This window comes from Sciurus vulgaris (genome assembly GCF_902686455.1).
Source record: "Sciurus vulgaris genome assembly, chromosome: 3".
NCBI classification, from domain to species: Eukaryota; Metazoa; Chordata; class Mammalia; order Rodentia; family Sciuridae; genus Sciurus; species Sciurus vulgaris.
This window is the reverse complement of record NC_136463.1, coordinates 157,706,606-157,727,391: the sequence shown is the minus strand read 5'-3', so window position 1 is coordinate 157,727,391 and position 20,786 is coordinate 157,706,606. Positions and strand designations below refer to the sequence as shown.

The following is a 20,786-nucleotide window of genomic DNA, read 5'->3' as shown; positions in this document are numbered from 1 at the left end:
CAACCCCAGCCAACCTGGGGACACATGAGCCAGAAACAGATGTCTTACTGTGTACATCACAATATTGGGATGGTTTGTTATGTGGCATTTGGGGGCAACAGGTGACTGCCAGGTTCGTTCACTTGTCCTGTTAATTAACTAGTGTTAGATTTCCTATTTCCATTCAGTTTGCTTGTAGTATGGTGATAGGAGTGGTTTCTTGTCAAGAAGTAGGGACTCTCTAACTTACCTGACCATAGAACACATTTTTATACAGTATGTGTTACAGAATGAGTTCCCTACCAGACACTTGTGGAAAAGTTGCGTTAGAGAACAAGGGGGAGGATTGGGTACAAAGAATGGAGCAGAAAACAAGAAGGCTCCAGAGAGAACTCCTGCAGGTCACCAACAAGGTCCCAGAGCTGTCACATAGCACAATGGTTAAGCCTTCTGGTTCTGTTATTTACACATCCTGATTTTGTGTGCAGATGTATTTCACAGTTAACACCCACAACAACAGAGTATCACAGAAGGAACTATAGGCCTAAGCCAACCTTTAAATTGGTGAGTACATCCTGAAGTCTTTAGAATTTAGGAATTCTTTTTCTATAAAATGGGATGAACAATGCTTAATTTCCTCAAGATAAATTTCCTCTTATCTTGTACTTTTTAAAAAATCTCTGAATTGGGTATATTCTATTAATAAAGATGATGGATTAATGAATTATAGGTCATTATCAGTATAATCCTAGGAAATGTTATGGTCACAGAATAAAACCTTATATCATCAAGTTGAAGTATAAGAACATTATATATAGAGCAGGCTGCATCCCAAGCATATGAGTTATTTAGGGTACAATGGCTGTCTTAGTAAAGATGATATAGCTTTCCATCCAGCTCAAGAATTTTAATGGTAGGATTACATCTCAACCACTTTCATTTTTCCTAAAGGACCCAATAAATGTTCTTTCTTTTAAGGCTCACAGAGTAAATATTTATTAATTATGCCACGAGGTAGTAAAAGTACCATCACAGCCTCAGAAAAGTAATATTTTTTTTATGGTGGGAGGAGGTAGCTACTGTTGGTTGGTGAAGGCTGATAAGAAAATCAAATGATACAACATAAACATTTTTATCCCATCCTTTTCTCTGTTGTCTGAGTTGCATCTAATATGATTCCAGCTGGAAACCAATCCCCTTTAGTATTCTATTAATGATAAATAATTCTAAATTCCAAATAGGGATTGAAAAATCTCAGTGGGTAACAACCATTTAAAATTCATAGTGATGTTTACTTTTGTAATGAAAAAGTTCTTACCGTGTGTATAACATGCCATTTGTTGATAGACATATAATTTGCCTTTTATCTTAATAATTAAAACAATAATTAATTGTCAGATAAAGCTGACTATAAAATAAGCAGTCATTTAGGCCCTATAGAGGATGAAAACCCATCAAAATTAAAATGTGAATATATCTTTCTATCATTATGCTACAAATAAATTGATGGGAAAGGGGAAATCCACCTAGAATTAATTCACAGAAAAAAGTAAATGAACTTGTCAGTCATCTGTAGCTCCCCAATTGCTGTATAACAAACCATCCCAAATTGTGATGTGCCCAATACAGCATTTTAATTTTGGTTCACACATTTACAGGTTGGCTGAGGTTTGCCTGATCTAGGCAGGGCTCAGGTGGGCTTGCCTATAAACTATGGATTAGATGTATACCTATTCCACATTTCCCTTATTTTCTTTGGACAACTGAAAACTAAAAGCAAGTGTATCACATGATAAAAGACAGAAAGCAAAAAGGAAAGTGACTTTGAAGCATTTACTCATATAATATCTGCTAACATCTACCAGTCAAATGAATTCACATGACTCATTCCTTGGATTATGGTTGGAAAAGCACTCTCTAAACACCATGAGACCATGACAAGAGGAGGACTATATAATGCTATTATTTAGAAGTGGAGAATTGAAGCCAATAACTCCATCCACTAACTGGATGGCTTTAAAAAAAATTTTTTTGACACCTGGGAGATATTAAGAGTTAATGATAATAACACAGGGTTTATATTTCTATAATTCATGTCTTTTCCTTCTTTCAGGTATCACATTTTCTACTTGACATATCTAGTCTTCCTGTAGTTTAAACCTCAAAGTACCTTCTGAGTCTGAGATTTTTCCCTAGCTAGTCACAAAGGTTGCTGAGATTCCAGATGATTCTTCCTCCGTATCCCTACACTGTTCGCACCAGGTTCTTGAAGGGGATTGTTCAGGTGACTCCAGAGCCCTTAGTAATTGGCCTGGGCTACAGAACACTGCCTTTCAGTTCATATTATTCTTGCTCTGCCGTCATCTCCCAGGCGCTCCTGTCCCATGCTGTTACACGTAAGGAAAGCAGGACAGGGGTGAGGGGCAGCTCCTATGGCCTTAGTTCCTGTAAAATCAGTCTGTAATTAAGAGAAGTTTAAAAGTTCAGCACACTTCCAATCAATCTGTTGCTAAATGGAGGTTGAGTAAGACTTCTTTCTTCCCTGAACCCGTGTCTCTTTGTTTTCCAAAAAAGTCAAGTGTACTTCAAAGACTCTGCGAGGGTGAGGAGGTCTCAATTCATGCCTAAAGAATTAGCGTTTTTTAAATGAATCCAGCACTCATCTATTTTTTACTTGCTGATACATGAAAAGGGAATATGACAGTGAAATCACACCCAAGGAAGACTCTTCATTCCATATGTATGTGTGCACATATCAAATGCAGACAGTGTTTTTGACTCAAAAGAAAATTTAGAGTGAAAATGTGATGGAATAAAGGGCCCTATATGTATTCCCAAATACCTTAACTCTGTGTCTCAACATGTAAACTTCCTCCTCTTTGAAGAATTCCCCAGTCTTATCAGTGGAGAAGCAGTCTGCTCTTCTCTGATCTCCCATTTCACTTCCCTTTTCCCATTCTTAAGATCCTCCTCATTTTCTTTCCATTCTTACAATTACTTGCCAGCTTGTCTGTCTCCACTCTGCTATACCACTGTGATCTCATCAAGGGCAGAAATTATGTTTAATTCAAACTGAATCCTATTTAGCATCCGGCAGGATGCATGCATCTAATAAATATTTGTTAAGGGATGACTTCATAAATTTTTTGGTGACACTTCTGTGCCACAATGCTCTTTTGAAACAATGGCATTACAGGGAAAGAAAAGTGACAGTCATGTCTTGCATCTATCTACAAAGATCATAGTTTTTAACACTTCTAACCTAAACTTTCAAGGTATCACACATTACAGGTGCCTTCTCTTACTTTTTATATGGGATTCTCTCTGTCTGAAAATCGCCCTACTTTGCCACCCGCCAGGCAATTCTTACATGTCAAAGCCCATCTGAATTGTCATCTGGTTGACACTAGTATAATGTCTTTATATCACCCTGCACATAATTAGAGAACTAATCACATGATATCCTAATTATTTATTATTTCATAAATATCTAAGTCTTTGTCTTATGTATCTTAAGGACTTCAAAGATAACAAGGACCAGTCCGCATATGTTTATGCCACTAACACCTATCCAAATGCATGCCTAGAACAAGGCATTATTTAAAGAATATTGTTGAAAAATGCTCCTTCACTATTTTTTCTATTGAAGCTCCATATGGGCTTATTTTCATTAATATTAAAAAATAGTTTGAAAACTACTAAGTAGGTTTCAACACTTTGTAATACAGGCCATCTGATAGGGTGGTCATATGTTCACTAGCAAACAAGATTCGCTATGATCCCCATCACCATCACTGGATGGTATCTGGGAATATTAGCAATATATTTGGAATATCTATAGTAACAAAGAGATTGCCCTCTTTTCATTGCTACAATAATGCTTAGTACAAACATGACCTGTTTGCACTTGGATGCCTATGAAAGGCTGAGCTATGCAAGAAAATAGCTTGCAAATGTTTCTAAGATCGCACATTTACTTTGGCTCATCTGATCACCATATCCGCTCTTAAGTTTTGATATGGGGTGGAGTAAATCTGTCATTCACTTCTACTTTATTATGACAGCTGGTACTATTTGGCAACTACCCTGTTCAAATTAACCCTAAATAAGAATTTTTCACATTGAAAACTAAGAGTATATCTACATCAACACCTAAACAATTGGTTGAAAAGAAATTTAAATTCACTTAGCGAGCGAATTTATTTGTTCTAAATAAAACTGAAAAGCAAACTAAAAGCTACTTTGACAGTTGGTAGTAGTTTTTTTTTTTTTTTTTTTTTTTTTTTTATTTAACAGAATTGGGCAGCAGTTTGTGTCTAAGCACCAACTAAAATACTCAATATATTCAGTATCTGCCAGTCTTTATCCTTCAAATCCTGCACAATAGATACAGATAATCCAGAATATATTTTTATATTCTATTTCACTTGAAGCAAGAATCAAACTCATAATTCAAGTATGTTAATGGCTGGTAAAATAGACGCCTGAGCAATTATTTTCTTGTTAAGGCAGCCTTTGATACCAGCCTTTGTCTCTGTGGATGTAGGTCTCATCCCATTATTTCAGCCACATCAAAAGTAGGGCATTGGCTAAACAAATATGAGTGATTTTTAAAGTCAGTCAGATTTTAGTAATAAGAAAAAATTAGTCTAGTGTTTAATGAGGACTGCATGTTTGGATACCTTTTCAACTTAATGCTTTTCTGTTAAATTGGAGACAAAAAAAATCAAAATACTAAGGAAAGAAAGAAAAGCAGAGATATATATATCCAAAGAATAAAAAATTCCAGAGTTATGAATAAGTATGACTCATTTACAAATAGGTTATAATGCAAGACAGTATGCATGTGTGTGCATGTATCTTTATATCTTTTTAACCACTATTCAGACTAACAGTAAACTTTGACTAGATTCCCAACTTCTAACAAAATCATCTGTACTAATAGAAAATTCAGCTATAAATTCCTAAGAAACATTATTGGTGTTCTGAAACCATTGTGTATGATAAAAACTTATTTTTTTTTAGCCATCCCATTAAGATAAATCTCCCACATTCTCTTAAAGACAAATAAATTTGCAAACTTAAAATAAAATTAGAATGATCTTCCTTTTATTTTCTTCACTCCCTGGACTATGGTAATTAATGTCTACTCAATACCACGCTCAATCATCTACTCCCCTGGGACAGTACTTTCAATTAAACCTTTTATTTCATCCGAAAAGGCTTGTTCTCATTGACCACTACACTTTTTATCTGTGGCTTTATGATAATCTAATGCGTATCTCCTGGCCTTATGCATCCTTATTGTTCTTATACCAGAAGAGAAGTGAAAAACAAAATTAGCTCCTGAGGAAGCCAGGAAGGAAACTGCATTTGTTTAACACAGCAAGAGGCCTTTCACTACCTGCCCAATGGCCTTGACCATTACACTGCCCTGGCCTCTCAATGTGCGGGCTGCCCCTTGCTGGCTGCTGGCTTCTGATAAGGGATGCCAACTCCCTTGAGAGCCATTGAGAGCTGAGAGCTGAGGCAATGCAATCTTGGGGTTATACTTTCAAAGGCTGGTGGAGGAAGTAAGACGTTTACATGTGATCACTATTCTTTTCTGCAAGAAAACCCTACAGGTTAAAGAGGAACCTCTGAACTGCTAACTGATGGCAAAGGGTTGACTTTTTTAAAAAGTGAGCTACCAGCTTGTCGGTAGGTATTTTGCCTTCACTTTCTTTCCAACTAAGACACATGTGATTTGGTTTCTGTCTTAGAAATGCACAAATAATAGTGGCATGTTATTAATGTAACCACCATGAAAAATTACCTTTTTTTTTTTTTTTTTAATAATCACACGTGGTTATGCAGCTGAAGACAAAACTCGATCTAGTATAGTTCTATCTCAATGATATAGGGACTAAGTCACTGTTAGGTATATCCCAAACATGAACAAATTCAGAAGACTTCATCTTTGTTTAATTTCCTTGTATGCCTACACAGCACATAAAATTATCAAGTTAATAATTACATTGATATTTATTTATATAATTTATTTACAACCTGTCTTATGCCCAAGAGGAACTGGGGCGGCTGGCAATAATAATTACACTGAAAATAATCTGCCAAGTTTTCAACAATTCACTAGTGTTGACGTGGTCATATATTTCTGATAGAAGAATCCAGAATCCAGTGATTTATTTTTTGTATTAAAGATGGCCAAACTTTAATGAATAATATTTGTAATTCATTCATTTTTCTTTATGTGGAATGGAAATAAGCTTTAAATAAATAATGACTGTAGGTACAGCAAAGCAATTTCTAGTTAGAAAACTGGTTCTGCACCATAACTTTGTAAATGGTACTTGCAACTTAAATCTTTTTGTTTTCCCTCAAAAGAAATATTGGTAAGTTTTGTCAATTTGCCTACAGGATTTGTCTGTTCCATGTTGTCTCCAAAACAAATAAGTAGTAATTTACCCTCTGTTGAATGGGCTGTATTTAACCATGTTCTATGGGAAAGTGCACCTACATTCCAACTTAGGAAAGAACACACTGCCTTCTGAGCTGTCTGTGGGAGCGAAGTCCTGATGGTTCCTACAGCAGCATTGGTGTTAGGATGGGATTTGGGGAAGGGCGCCATCTGTACCTAGCACTATGGCAGCAAGTGCTGCCATGGCAGGAGGTCAAAGAGACGGGCCGTGAGAATGGTATCTGCTGGCAAGTGTTAGCTCTCCATTTACTTAGGAGAAGGAACTCTTTAGGTCAAGTGCTCCCCAGGTATTCTGAACCGTGGACAAAAACACACTCAGCGGAGGACTCCTGCTGCCCATTCATATATACACATCATTCATAATTCAGGCACTGTCTGTGCTGAATGTCATGCCAAGATTTGATGCACGGAAATTCAGACAGCTGTATTGAGGTATAGGGAGGGATCTTAAGAGATCATTTAGTTCAATATCTTTCTTTCATAGATAAGTGAATTCTTGTCCCAGTTTATTATCAAGTTAATTTCATTTGATAATTCAATTTTAGTATTTATTAGATTATCACTATTGACACAATTCAACTCCTACTGTACAACCCCAATTCAGATTATGAGTGTTTAGAAAAATAAATCTCTATATGGTGTGGGAGAATAAGGGAGAAGCAGGTTTCTTTAGAGAGGGAGGTATTCAGCATAAGGAGAGGAATTTTTAAAGAACTTTTTTCAATATTTTTTAGTTGTAGATGGACACAGTATCTTTATGTATTCATTTATTTTTTTAATGTGGTGCTGAGGATCAAACCCAGTGCCTCACACATGCGAGGCAAGCATTCTACCACTGAGCTACAGTCCCAGTCCCAGTCCCAGGGAGAGGGATTTATACATAAAGATTTATATATATATATATATATATATATATAAAATATATATATATATTTTTTTAGAGTGATATGGTTAAAAATGTTGCTGAAGAGCAATGTAGGGGAAAGGGGCATGCCTTATCAACTACTGTATCTCTAGTAACGTATTTATATAAAGAGAGGACTCAACAAAAATTCTGCAAATAAAATTAAGATAAGACCCAAGAAATTAAATGAGCATTCTAAACTCAAACATATAATGGCATTTCTGGGCCAATAAACTGAATCTTATGTTCCTGACATATGTTCATTCTGCTGTAGAAAAGTGTATTATTCTCCAGTTTTCCTGATGTAATATGGGAGATTAGAATAGTGAAGACCCCCAGGGAATTATGTCTCCTTGAAATGTGACTTTGCCACTCTTCCCATCTGAACAGGGAATCTAGTCCCCTATTCCTTGGATCTCCATTGGCCTGTGTCTTGCTTGGACTAAGAGAATGAAGTAAAAGTGACACTATAAAAATTCCAAGACTCAGTTATAAGGGCTCCTACATCTTCTGTTTGGTTGTCCTTTCATAGTAAGTACACTGGACTAAACTTTTTGGAGGATGAGAAGACACATGAAAGAAAACCATGGTGTTCCAATAGCCAGCACCAACTATCAGACATGTAACCTTGGCCATCTTGGGCCTTCCAGCCTGGCAGTTGCTTCAGTTAAATTCAGCTGCATGAATTAGTGCAAACAAAATCAACAGAGGAACCATTTACACAACTCACAGAATGGTGAGAAATAGCAGGTTATTATCTTAAGGCGTTAAGATTTTGGGGTGGGTTGTTAAATAGCAAATTATAACTCAAACATAAAACTTAAAGAAGGTGGTATTGATTAGACCTGAAATTTACATTTGATGGATTTTCTCTGTTATATGTAGAAATGATCTTGTTATAGATTTATTCATAGGATACCCCAAGTAGCCAACACAATTTTTGCTATAACCAAAATATTCCTTTCTGCTCCTTACCTTCTGATTTCTCAGTTCGTCTCTCCATCTCTAGCCAGATATGCCTTGTCATATCCCTGGAACTTTTCTTTTCTCTCCTTGTTTTTGGACCTGTCCAGAGCTCAACAAGTTCCCCATTTCACAAATGTAACCTTTTATGATTTTAAAGTCCTTTGACTTTGACGGTCCTTGAACCTTCAAGGGACTTAGATTGTTTTCCTTTTCATGACTTCCAGATCACTATGAGTCTCTCAGATTCTTCCTTAAACTTGTTCAACTGTTTTTCTCCTGTTCCCTTTCCTCAGAGATGACAGGTACCATTCTAACATTTATTTTCTAATGGCACATAGCTGCCTAAGTTCTTGAAGGTCAAGGATCATGTTGGAGTATATTTTAAAATACCTAGGGCATAGCATTCAGCAGAAATATACTTTCACTGAATATGTGAGTAGATAATTGGGGAAAATAGACGTTCAGTAAACGTTTACTGAACAATTAAGCCTTGTTATCTCCAATGTAGATGCAGAAATAGAAAATGGGGGCCCAAGAAGACAATTCTTCTGAATTATGAACCTCTCTTTGAGTATCACAGAAGAGAGGCTTTTTGTTTCAGGGAGTCGGAATGAAGGTAAATCACGAGTAAGATGTTTTGGTTGAGTGTTTTTGTGTTTGGTCATTTTGTTTGCTGGCTTTTTGTTCATTTGTTTCTATTTGTTTTCCTCTTCCAGTGGGAAGTCAAGTCTAAAGATAAAATACACAAGTGCTGGGACAGAGGCCACAGGAAGTCTGTTACTCACCTACAGGGTGCAGAGGCCCACAGTGCTGCCCCTTGGCTCCAGTGCCTGTGGAATGAATGACGTGCAAGGGCAGCCTTGCTATTCTTGGAGCTGAGCCTTTTCTCCATTGTTTTACCATCACCTCCATCTTATCATCACCTGGCATCTTAATATCATTTAAGGCACTGGACTACTACTTGTATGGTCACCCCCTGGCATTCTAACACACAGTAGCAGTAAATACATTCTGTAATTGAGAGGTAACATTCAGATTGTCATTTGCTTCCAGAAAGACAGAATGAGAGGTCAGAAGCAAGAACGGAAGGTAAAGGAGAGAGGAAGGAAAAAAAGAGAAAGAGGAAATATTAAAAAATTGAAATAATACTTCAAGCTCTTAAGCAACCCTTCCTTAGGTCCTAAGCCTCTAAGAAATGCAAAGAATTAATTATGGAAAGACTAGGTGATAAAAGTCCTTCATATAACTCAATAAGTGGCCAGGAAACATAATTGAACTCGTTTATAATTGAATTTCCTGCCATCCAGGGCAGATTTAAAGAAGGGTAAACTTAAAGAGACATAACAATATTAACTGTTCTTTTGTCTTTTTAACATTTGTGATAAAACATTCTTTTTCAAGAAAGAACTGGGAATGCAGTGAAGCTTCATTTAAACAGCAACAAGAATTAAATCGTACATGAATTATACTTGGACAACTTAATTTAAATAATTATAATATCTTAAAGAAAAATGCATCTTAACCCCTGCAATGTTTTGTTACATATGACAAGTTTCTTGAAAGGGCACCTATCTATTGCTGCATTAGGCATCATGTGTTCTGCACACTCATTAAAAATAATGAGAACACATTTAAAAGTCATTGCCCAGAGAATCTTTGGGGACGGAATATGGGAAGAGGTAAGTGGCAACAGATCGTTATGTTTTATCAGCCCTTAGGAAAAAAAAAAAAAAACAGTGATCTTAAATTGATAGTCTTTAATGATAAAGATCACACATTTTCCTGGAAAAACAGGCAAATGAAACATATTCGAATCTCTAAGTATATTTCAAAGTGAAATGGACTGTAGTGGCAGTTTCACATGTGTGCTATTTACTTTGTAACAGCTGGAAAAGTCAACCACAATCAATTAAGGCAATACTCCCCCAACTTTAAATATCTTTTACAAAATGAATGCATTTCCTTATCATACATGAAATGTACCTTAACAAATGTACTGATCACAGGTATAGAGGCAATTAAGCAAATCAAGGTCATCCCCAGAGTTTTGAAACCAACTTCTTACCCAGCTGCTCCATATTAACAGCTGGCATAAATTACGGGTAACATTTGGCTAACTGGATAATAAGAAGGAGATAGTTGGTGGTTGGTCACAATATTTTTTCTGAGCTGTTTAAACACGTATGCATATTCAGAAAATTCTCTCTCTCTCTCTCTCTCTGGAAGACTATTCATGGTCTCTAGTAAGACATATGTCTTGCACCAGGAAAGTAGGGTTGAATCTCATGGCTCTTCATTGTTAACTTTGAAAGAAGATATAATTAGGCCCCGGTTCTCTGAAATGTCACAAGAGCTTCTTCACAGTGTACACTACTTTTTCTCTACTTCCAATCTCCAGAGAAACCAGTTGTGTGATAAAAGCCATTAAGTATTTACCTTCTGGCACCTGGAAGCCATACACCTGGCAAAACGGACAGAGATTCCTCCATCTGTTTTAATAATGCTGAACCATAGCACTTATCATCATCTATTTTATCAAGACTAGATATTTCTGACAAGGATTCAGTAAAATTCTTTCAGGTATAAGTACTTCCCAGAGAGTAGCAAATGATTATCAATCCCTCAGCCTGTGGGTTACTGAAAACATTCAAAAAGCTGGCAGAGATTCAGGACCTAGTCTCTTCACCTCAAGCACAAGTCCAGGAAGTTCAGAGTTTGTCTCAGTGAAGCAAAAACCTTGCTTAAAAAATACTTCTGACTTTGACAAACAATCTGAACTTTGGTAAGGGACAATATATCTGTGCTCCATTTTCCTCATCTGTAAAATAAGTGGAAGCTTAAGTATAGCTGATTTGTGATAAGAAATAAGCATTGCTTTCCTAGGAACTTCAAAATCTGACATGAGTTGCACCATATTAGGATGGCAGAAGGTGAAATGTGGTCCATGTAGGGGACTCAATAGAATATACTCACCCTTTAGCATCCAATGGAGGTCATAAAGGGAAAGGGGAAAGGGTAGTAGGTATAACTGCTGATACAGGTAGCACAGTCTTCTAAGCCTTTCAAAAGTACCTCCTTTTGGTATATGTCTAAATCTATAAGTTACAAGGTGGCACATTACAAATTTTGAGCACAATCAAATTGAGTGTGGAAATTTTAGTGCACAATCAAGTTGGGCCTGAAGAAGTCAAGTAGAATTGAGTTTGCCTAAATAAATCAGGTGTAATTGCATTGGGTAACTGGATTGCACTCAACGCTGGCCCTTTTCCAAAATGAGGGGCACACAGCCAAAAAGGCATGGCTCAATTGGCTTGAAATTTTCACAGAACAAGAAATTGTTCACAGAAGAGAAAAATAAGACCGGAAATCTGATTATTGAAACTAGTCAGTTAAAGTCACTAAGTTATCTGATAGCCCTTATGTTCTTTATAATGAAACCAATTTTCAGTAGTTCTCAAATTTGAGTGAGCATCAGAATCACCTGGAGGACTTGTTAAAACATCTCTCATCCCCACTTCCAGAGCTTCTGATTCAGTAGGACTGGAGGGAAACTTCAAGACTGTGGAGAAACTGAGAATTCATAATATCTATCAAGTTCCCAAGGGAAAGTGCTGGTCTGAGACCATACTTTGAGAACCACTATCCTAACAAATCAGCTAAAATTGAAGCATTTAATAGGTACTTTAAAAGAATTTTATTTAAAAAATACATGTAATACTTTTAAACAGAAAGTAGTGATGCTTATTGCTTTTATGTCTTTATAAACTGTACAACTAGATTGAGCAAATGTCTTCATATTTTAAGCCACCTACATTGTCATTTACATTCAAAACCATCCTAACCCATACTGTCTTATGGAGCTATAATTAGATATCACTATCACTCAGAAATCTGAGGAAATCCCTGCATATCTTTTGATTTGGTTGAAAATAATCATACAGCACATATAATACACTGAAAGCAGATGAGATATAAATGGGCAGTAACAGCTCCTTTAGCAATACCTTTCCCACCTTCTATACTATTGGCTTTAGTGATGTGTAGCTTTCATTCAGTCAGTCAACAAAAAATTTACTGACTATATACCATGCTCTAGGTGTAGGAAATAACAAGAGTGAACACTATTTGGCACTTACTGTATGTTAGCCTCTGAGCTCAGTTAATTCTTACTGAAACCCTAGAAGGTATGTGTTTTTTTATATATGAGGAGAAAAAGACACTGAAAGATTGGGTAAGTCTCCCAGACTCCAAAACTGGGGTTTCACATCCAGGGCACAAGGTCTTAACTGAGATTTCTCTATAGTTCTTAGGTTGACTGGAAAAATTTTAACATTGTGTGATTCAAAGGCATTGTAAGGGGAGCCTTGAATATGGATGGATAACTAAATTTGGCTCCATAAGCCAGAATTGGAGACTCAAGGAGGCTTTGCCCAAGGAAAGAACCTGCAGGCACATACGCTAAGGAGCTGTGATATGAAAGGGAGGAAGATGGGAGTCCTAGGCAGAGACAAGGCTCATTGCAAATGTTTGACAAGAAGGCACTGGAAATACTTAAACAGGTCAAAAGAGTTTGGAATGACTAGACAGCAGAGAGAAGAAAAAAAATGCTGGTTCACAGAACAGCTTGGGATCCAAGGAAAGGAACAAAATTCTAAGATGAAAATGATCACTCTCTTCCAATCAGACTATGCTCCTGTTAATGACATTGCTGGGCCTCTGAACTTAAAATTTTGAAGTCACTGAAATTTCTAATCCCATAATTCCCACATCTATCAGTTGCTAAAACCAGGTTTCTAACCCATTTTGCTGTCCATTCCAAACAGATAGGAAACCCTGAACTACTCTCTCTTGTTTAGAGAAGCAATGGAGATAACAGTAACAAGGAACACTTGTTGAATCCCATGCTATGTACCCTTTCTACCCTTTTCTAAAAATTTTATGTACATCTTATTAATGCTAACAAGTCTCTTGGGTGAACACTAATCTGATCCCCATGTTTGGGATGGCGAGTGGAGGCTCAGGGAGGTACTATCATCAAGACCATTCAGTAACTAAGGATAGAGCCAAGAGTCAACCCAAGTGTGACTGATTCCATTGTCTTACGCTTCTCACCAGCACTCCTTCCTAGTGGATAATAATATGCTTACACGGACTGGGGATATAGCTCAGTTGGTAGAGTGCTTGCCTAGCATGCACAAGGCCCTGGGTTCAATCCCCAGCACCACCAAACAAAAGAAAAAGAAAATAATAAGCTTACAGCGAGCATCACAACATCTCTTTGCCCCTCCAAATTTATTACAAATAGTACTACTTCTCATGTTAGCTCCTTGCTCAGTAATCTGCTCGACAGGGCTGCTCACCATCTCCTTGATATATTTTATACTTTTCAATCTCTGAGTAATTGAAGATTGTATTTATTTGTTTCCCACCTTTAGTTTGCATTTAGAAATCCTAGTCAGTCGTCAAGGCCCTTCTGGAATGCTGTCACATTCACAAAAGCTTTCTTGGTCCTTAACCTACTTGGAATCTCAGTAACATCTTATTTGGATAACTTGATCCACTCATCACTCTTCTATATGGGCTAGAAACTGCTTGAGGATAGGAACACATCTTATTCAACCCTGGAGTTCATGTTACAGATCCTTGAGTAAGATTCAATACATGCCAGCTGCATGAAAATGCAGTAAGAAACAAATGGGAGTTATTGGAGGGAGAAGCTGAAATGGAAACTATCATAGTGAAACTTCTAAAGTCACTAGAATTGTTATCTGATCCACAAAATGCAGTGATGCATTGTGTGTGGGGGTGTGTGTGTGTGTTTCACATAGTTACTAAAATTGCAAACCATAACTCTTGCACTTTGGTTTAGGTAAAAAAAAAAAAAAAAAAAAAAAAAAATCATTCTGAAATTATCCTTCAATTTCTGCTACTTAGCCACAAATAGCCACTATAATATTCATTCTTCCTTAAGTATCTTGATTAATCAAGCCTGGAATCATTTGGATCAAATAGCCAAAGGGAATAAAATAATATATCAGTTCAATGAGGTTCATCTAAGATTTTGAGCCAAAATTCTTCCATGATTTATGATGTTAAATAATGTGACATTGGGTGGTACACATTTTTTCACTTAATAAGGTAATATAAACATGAAGAAGGTAGAACCACATCTCATTGCCACAGTGGTCACAAGGGCAGGTAAATATGGTAGTCTTTGAATACACTAAGCTCAGCAACGGTTAAGGTTATCTCCACACACATGTGCCTCACTTTTCCTCAGCAAAAGCAATATTCCTAAGTGAAGGACAAATCAGCATGACAAACATGCCTAACTTTTGGTTCTCCATCATACCAGGCAGGAGAGACGTTCTTACTTGAAATATAGTTAATCCCACTCACAGAGGCCAGCATTTAATAGCAGGCAAACTTGGCAGGTAGAAATTATAAATACATTTGAAATTTTCTCAACTCGTTTTACCCACCAGGGGTTGCTGTGATTTTCAGGATAATTTAAAGATAAGGCAGCAGGTCAGAAAATGAAACGTTAAGGAGGTTAACAAAGAAACGGCAGAATATTTTTCTCCCCAACATAAATGAAAGAAGACAGACATGTATATGCACATGAGCATACATGGTAAATAACTCTCCTCTCTCTCTCAAAAAGAATCAAAGCATGATATTAACAGAAAACCTTTAGTTGTTCAGGATAATTTCTAACTAAAAATATGGCCTTATATGACTCTGCATAAGACGAAAAGAATTTCAGGCATCAGGGACAGAAAAGGACTTGTGGGCTACATCTTTCACAGAACAGACCCAATACATGACTGATAAGTAATATCAAGTTTGTTTCAAGAGGAGACCAGACACAATGGTTTCACCTTCCGATTCTATTACCAACACCAATCTCAAAGTATCTTTTGCAAAAACATTCCTTATGTGAACACCTCTTTAATAAAATCTCACACAGCCAAGGGGGTGAGGACATCAAAGGACCTTCTAGCCTGGGATTCTAGAAAGATTACCTCTGAAGCACAGTTCTTTTGGTAAAGAGACATACTAAAAACAGCTAAATCATTGTGATGTTCTTACACAAATCACTCTCATTTGATTATTCCACCCTGCCTGACACAGATAGAAAGATGGTTAGCTAAATGTGCTGCTAAACTTATACTGCTGACAGACTGCTCAGGAGGAAGGACAGGGACCTACAAATAAGAGTTCGGCACAGTTCTTCCAGGAGGCGGGTCAGGAGGCTGACCAGGAAATGGATGCTAAGGTCTTTGGCATGACAGTCACATCCGAGAGGCAATCCTATATTGGGACTTCCTGTATAACTGCTGACCACATGCTCCAGTAGCCATTAAGCACTGAGACCTTACAAGAAGCTGATGATAGCAAGGAAGTAAGGAAGATTTAGTTGCCAGAAAACAGGCAGGGTAATGCTGTTAAGATGGGATAGAGCTCATGAAATAGCAAGTTTAAAACAAAAAGGGAAAGGATAGTTTCTCTGAACAGGAAAACAATAAACACAGCTTGGTTTCCTCAAAGGAGACAGAATGAGACAAAAGCAGGAAGTGCTGTCCTTCCTTCATCCTGCCAGATTTTCAATGGAAAGTCAAGTATGTGCATCAATCATGATAAGGGAGAAGAGACCAAAGTGATACCACCTTCCCTTTTTCAAAAGGAAAACAAAGATGTATCACATAACATTTCGTTCCTCATTTTATTCTTTCAGAGTCCAATGCATGCCATTCTAAGAAGTAATTCCCACTGAAATAGTCCTGTGTGTGCAAACATGACCTCTCTTTAACTTTCAGTATGGTTCTTGCTTCTTGGCATTTGAGTCAGGCATTTGGGTTGAAAAAAAAGTATTATTTTTATTTATGACAAAGACATTGGGTCCACATGAGTTAGGTACTTATAAGCCTCAAAGGCCCTTTCTTTGCTATGATAACAAAAAGTATTCCTCATATTTACACTGTGGACAAATATTTTTGAGTATAGATACAGTCCAGAAAGTTCTAAGAGAATGAATACTAACCACATAGTTTTCATTTTTTGAAATTGAAAACAATTAGAACAAATAAGTTATGTGTGTTTATAATGTCATAGTTGCACAATTAACTTAATGTGCTCCCTGGTAGGTAGATCAGCCTATGATGTCATTTCTGGGATATAAATCAAATTTCATGAAATTCTATTAAAGAGTAAAATAATATACATAGGCTGCCTCACTTATAAAAGGTAAAAGTGGTTGGTTATAAAAAATTTGTTTGACATTCAGTATTTTGGATCCCAGAATAGATTTTTTAATTAATGAAGACAATTATTCAAAAAATGGTAGTTATTCTTAGGGAAGCCTATATAATGCTGTTCACTTCATAATATACCTAAACGATAGTATTATGTTTGCATTACAGTGACAGTGGTAATGTTCTAGAAAAAAAAATTCTAACTAGTAGTATTAAAAACTTAGAATTGGCCACAGATGATAAGAGTTTTGCATAATATTTTCTATTTTAATCCTCACAACTAATTTATATTCCTTATATAGATTAGGAAACTAAGGCTCAGAATGATTTTGTGACCTGCACTTAATCACACAGCTAAATGATAGATACAGAATTTGAGGTCTAAGAGTTGAGTCCAGAGACAACGTTAAATGTTCGGAGACCTGGACCTATAATCCCAGCTCATTGTGGGAGATAGGATGGGTTTCTCAACTACACCACTCCTCTATTTACTCGCTGCAAAATTAGTTGGATTTACTGATTTTCACAACTCCCTTTAGTGTGAACATTCTATTATTCCATTGACTAACTTCCAGATATACTTGTCTTTGATGGAAAATGCATTCAGAGTAACAATCTGGAATAAGATTGATCAGCATCCTTTCCCCCTTGCCTGGGGGAGTAAGGAGAAGAAATTAGAAGCGGAGTCAGGCATTCGAGAGATCACACGAGAGGACTGTCAGGAACAACCAGATGGAGAGCTAGAGGCTCCTGCAGCTTTAAGTTCCTCGTTAGAACTCTGTCATTAGGTTCCCTTGCAAGCATAGGGCTGGCTGAAATGTTTCTCTTTCTATGCAGGGCTTTGTTCCTTTCAAAACCATCATTCAACAGAATGAACAGTCAGAACTTTTTTTCTTTCTGTCCTACCTCTGAAATAAAGACACAATCCCACAGTGGTTTTCTTTAGTTTTTTTTTTTTTTTTTTTTTTTTTTTTTTTTTAATCTCCAGCAAACAAAGGTCTGAATAAGTGAAAGGACTTCCTACTCCACATACATGCTGCCCTGTTTCTAATCATTTCTTTTCACTTTCACCCTTGTAGAGAAGACCCAAGGTCTTTGAATAAACAAAGTTGAAAGAAAAACCATCTGTAATTCAGAGAGAAGAAAGTACGGACTTAAGCTTCTGCAGCATTTCTTGGGAAGAGAAAGGATCTTCAGCAAGATGAGGCAAAAGTTAGGATTCTGCCTTCCAAAATGGTTGGGTATGGAGAAATCAAGAAGAGGAAAGGAGGTGTGCTGTGTGTCTTTATGGCTCATACCAATCATTCTTCTTCAGTTCTCTGTTTGGCCACAGATCTTTCCAGCATATTCAGAGGGGCAAGAGGGACAATACACAAGATGATGGGGAAAATAAGGAAGGAGCAATAGAATCCAAGTACAGATTAATATCCTAGAGGTTGTTTAGACTTAATCTAACTTTCCTGATGGGAAAATGTTTATTATAGAGTTCTGAAAGATGGTAAGGCAGGCCATGTTTGAATATTCTAAGTAACGCTTTTCCTTCTTATACAGTCTGATAGTTGGAAAGTTCTTACATTATACCCTTCCAGCCATTTGCTTTGGGACAAGTTCAAAGAGAGTAGGAAAAGAGTCTTCATTATTTTTGCATGCCCCAAATCTCCAACTTTGTACTAATCAGATACACTGTTACATATTTGATAACAATTATCATGTCTTCTGAACTTTCTCTTCTTTAAGCTAAATCCCCTCATTAAATCCCCCAAGGACCCTTCACTGTCCTGATGGTCAAACTCTAGGTACCAACCATGTTACATACATGTGCCTTTGTCATTTCTTACACAGATTCAAAGAAAATAAAATTTAAAAAAAAGAAGGGGTAATTTAAAGTCCCTTTATCACATCTGCTTTCTTTTGTTGTTAGCCATAAACCCCCTTTTGAATTTTCTATAGCTTTCTTTAAAAAAATGGTATTTCAATAAATAAATAATATGAATTGTGATACACATATGAGAAAATTAAAATTTCTTATAACCTCAGCATTTTGGGTACATCTCTTTCCAATTATTTTGTCTAAGTTTTTAATGTAAGTTGATCATTCTGCATGTATAATTTGTACAAACTTTTTTAAAACTTAACATTATACTATGAATATTTTCTCATGCCATTAACAATTCCTCACTGAGACCATTTTAAGTACTTATTATATTTCACTGGAGAAATATCTAGTTATTTATCTAACCAATACCTTATGGTTACATAGCACCAAATATATCACTGTATTATATAGGACTTTGGGGAAAAATCAATGTACATGAATGCTTTCCAAATCTTTGATCATCAATTCAGGACAGATTACTAGAAGTGTAGTTACTTGGTCAAAGGTTATACATTTTTATCAAGACTTGAAATTCTCTTCCTCAAGATGCCTTTCCCAGTCCTTGAGACCTGTTCTGTTACTCGTATCACACTGTGGTTCCTCTTCTTAATTTTCATCTCCATTTTGAAGACATGCTTCTATTTCTATTTCTTTTTAGACTGGATACCCCACGAGAGAAGGGCAATGAACTGCTTTGATGACTGTTTTATGCAGGTCCTAGCACACAGCATATACTCCATAAATATTTTATTGAATTAGTTGAATCTTGTTGAATAGTCATTAATTGTTAGAAGTATTGAACCTGTATGCCCAAAGCATTGCTGATATATACCCAGTTCATTGCAACAATGCCTAAAAAATGTGATGCTCCAAAGCAATAAATCCTCAAATTCCACTTTGGTATAAAGGAGGCCTGTAACTTAGAATCTGGTATTAAGCTACTGTGAATTCTACAAGTGTGTTAAGCTCTGCATTGAAAATTTAGTGAGATAGAACTCTGAATATTACCAGTTCTCGGGGCAGAAAATTTCCTTCTTGGCGAGCGATGACCAGAGAGGCTATCTCTCCCTGTTTGGTGCTCCTTAGCATGGCCACGAGCTCTTCCTGAGTTCGTCCAGTGACATCTCTGCCATTTACCTAATGAACAAAATGAAATGAATAGTCACAATTGCATTTTCCAACCATCATAACATACTGACCATGATTATTATGATGCTGAACAAACTCAGTCAGTCATTAGTAACAGAAATGTTTCTTAAGCCATCACATTCTTAGGAGGGGAAAATCAAATTGACAGGTACCAGAAATTGATTTGTTAAATAGGTGGAAAGCAGATTTCAAATGCTTACTTGGCACCATTTTCTTTCAACAAGAAGAAATGAACTATTACTATATGTCAAATTCCTCTGGCAATATAAGTATTTTTTTATATAATTCTAAAATGCCCTCATTTCCAGAAAATTATAGATTGTTCTAGGTTATTGGAAATTCTAAAGTGGAGATACTTGAGTCATTTGGTGCATCTTCCTTCATAATCTACAACTACATGAAAAGCTGCAGTGTTGATTTCATGCTGTAAAAGAGTAAAATAAAACCAGCCAGTTTTAATGAAGATGGTTTCTTAAAAGGTAAATAAATAAGAAATAGGATTAATAAGAATATGATGCTATTAAAAAGTTAAATGAAAAAAGCCTTTCAGATATTCCAAATAATTTTCTGCACAAAAATCCATTTAGCTGTTTCTATTATTAGCTGTGCATACCAGGTTATGAAAATTGGATAATGCATAGTTCAACCTGAGACACACCCCACCCCTTAAAAGTTTAAAAAAACCATTGCAAAGGTTTGGGTGTGTGAAAATTCTTTGACCTCACTGAATACATGATGAACTGTTGAATTAAGTGACAATTCTCCAGGAACCCTAAGAAGTAGAAGTGAAAGACAGGGAAAAGTCTTCATTATTAGTTGACCCCATATCACTGATCTTACAGGGGACTCGCAAAATTAGGCTGCTCATTAACTAGTTTTATAATTAGAGTGCTTATCTTGTCTACAAGTGATAATTTTTAATATATTTTATATTAAAAATGAAATATTAGTGTACAGGGAGCCTCCCATATCCATGGATTGGTTAGAATCTGTGGATTCAACCAACCTCAGATAGAAAAAAAAAATTTTTAAAAATCCTTTGTATGAGAATGAGAAGTTATACTTCATGTAAGTATAACCTGTCAAAATGCATTCTACTGTTATGTATAACTAAAAAGAACAAATTAAAAAACCCTCAAATTCCTTGTATGGGTACTGAACATGTACAGATTTTTTTAT

At 36.3% G+C, this 20,786-nt stretch overlaps 1 protein-coding gene across 3 annotated transcripts in view; it reads right to left on the bottom strand.

The window, feature by feature from the left end:
- PARD3B (par-3 family cell polarity regulator beta) overlaps window positions 1-20,786 on the bottom strand; it is a 1,072,202-nt gene that overhangs the window by 494,075 nt on the left and 557,341 nt on the right. For all 3 annotated transcript variants that reach the window (XM_079130568.1, XM_079130566.1, XM_079130567.1), the window contains exon 10: window positions 19,467-19,595. In XM_079130568.1, the coding sequence (XP_078986694.1) occupies window positions 19,467-19,595 (129 nt within the window). The remainder of the gene's footprint in view (window positions 1-19,466; window positions 19,596-20,786) is intronic.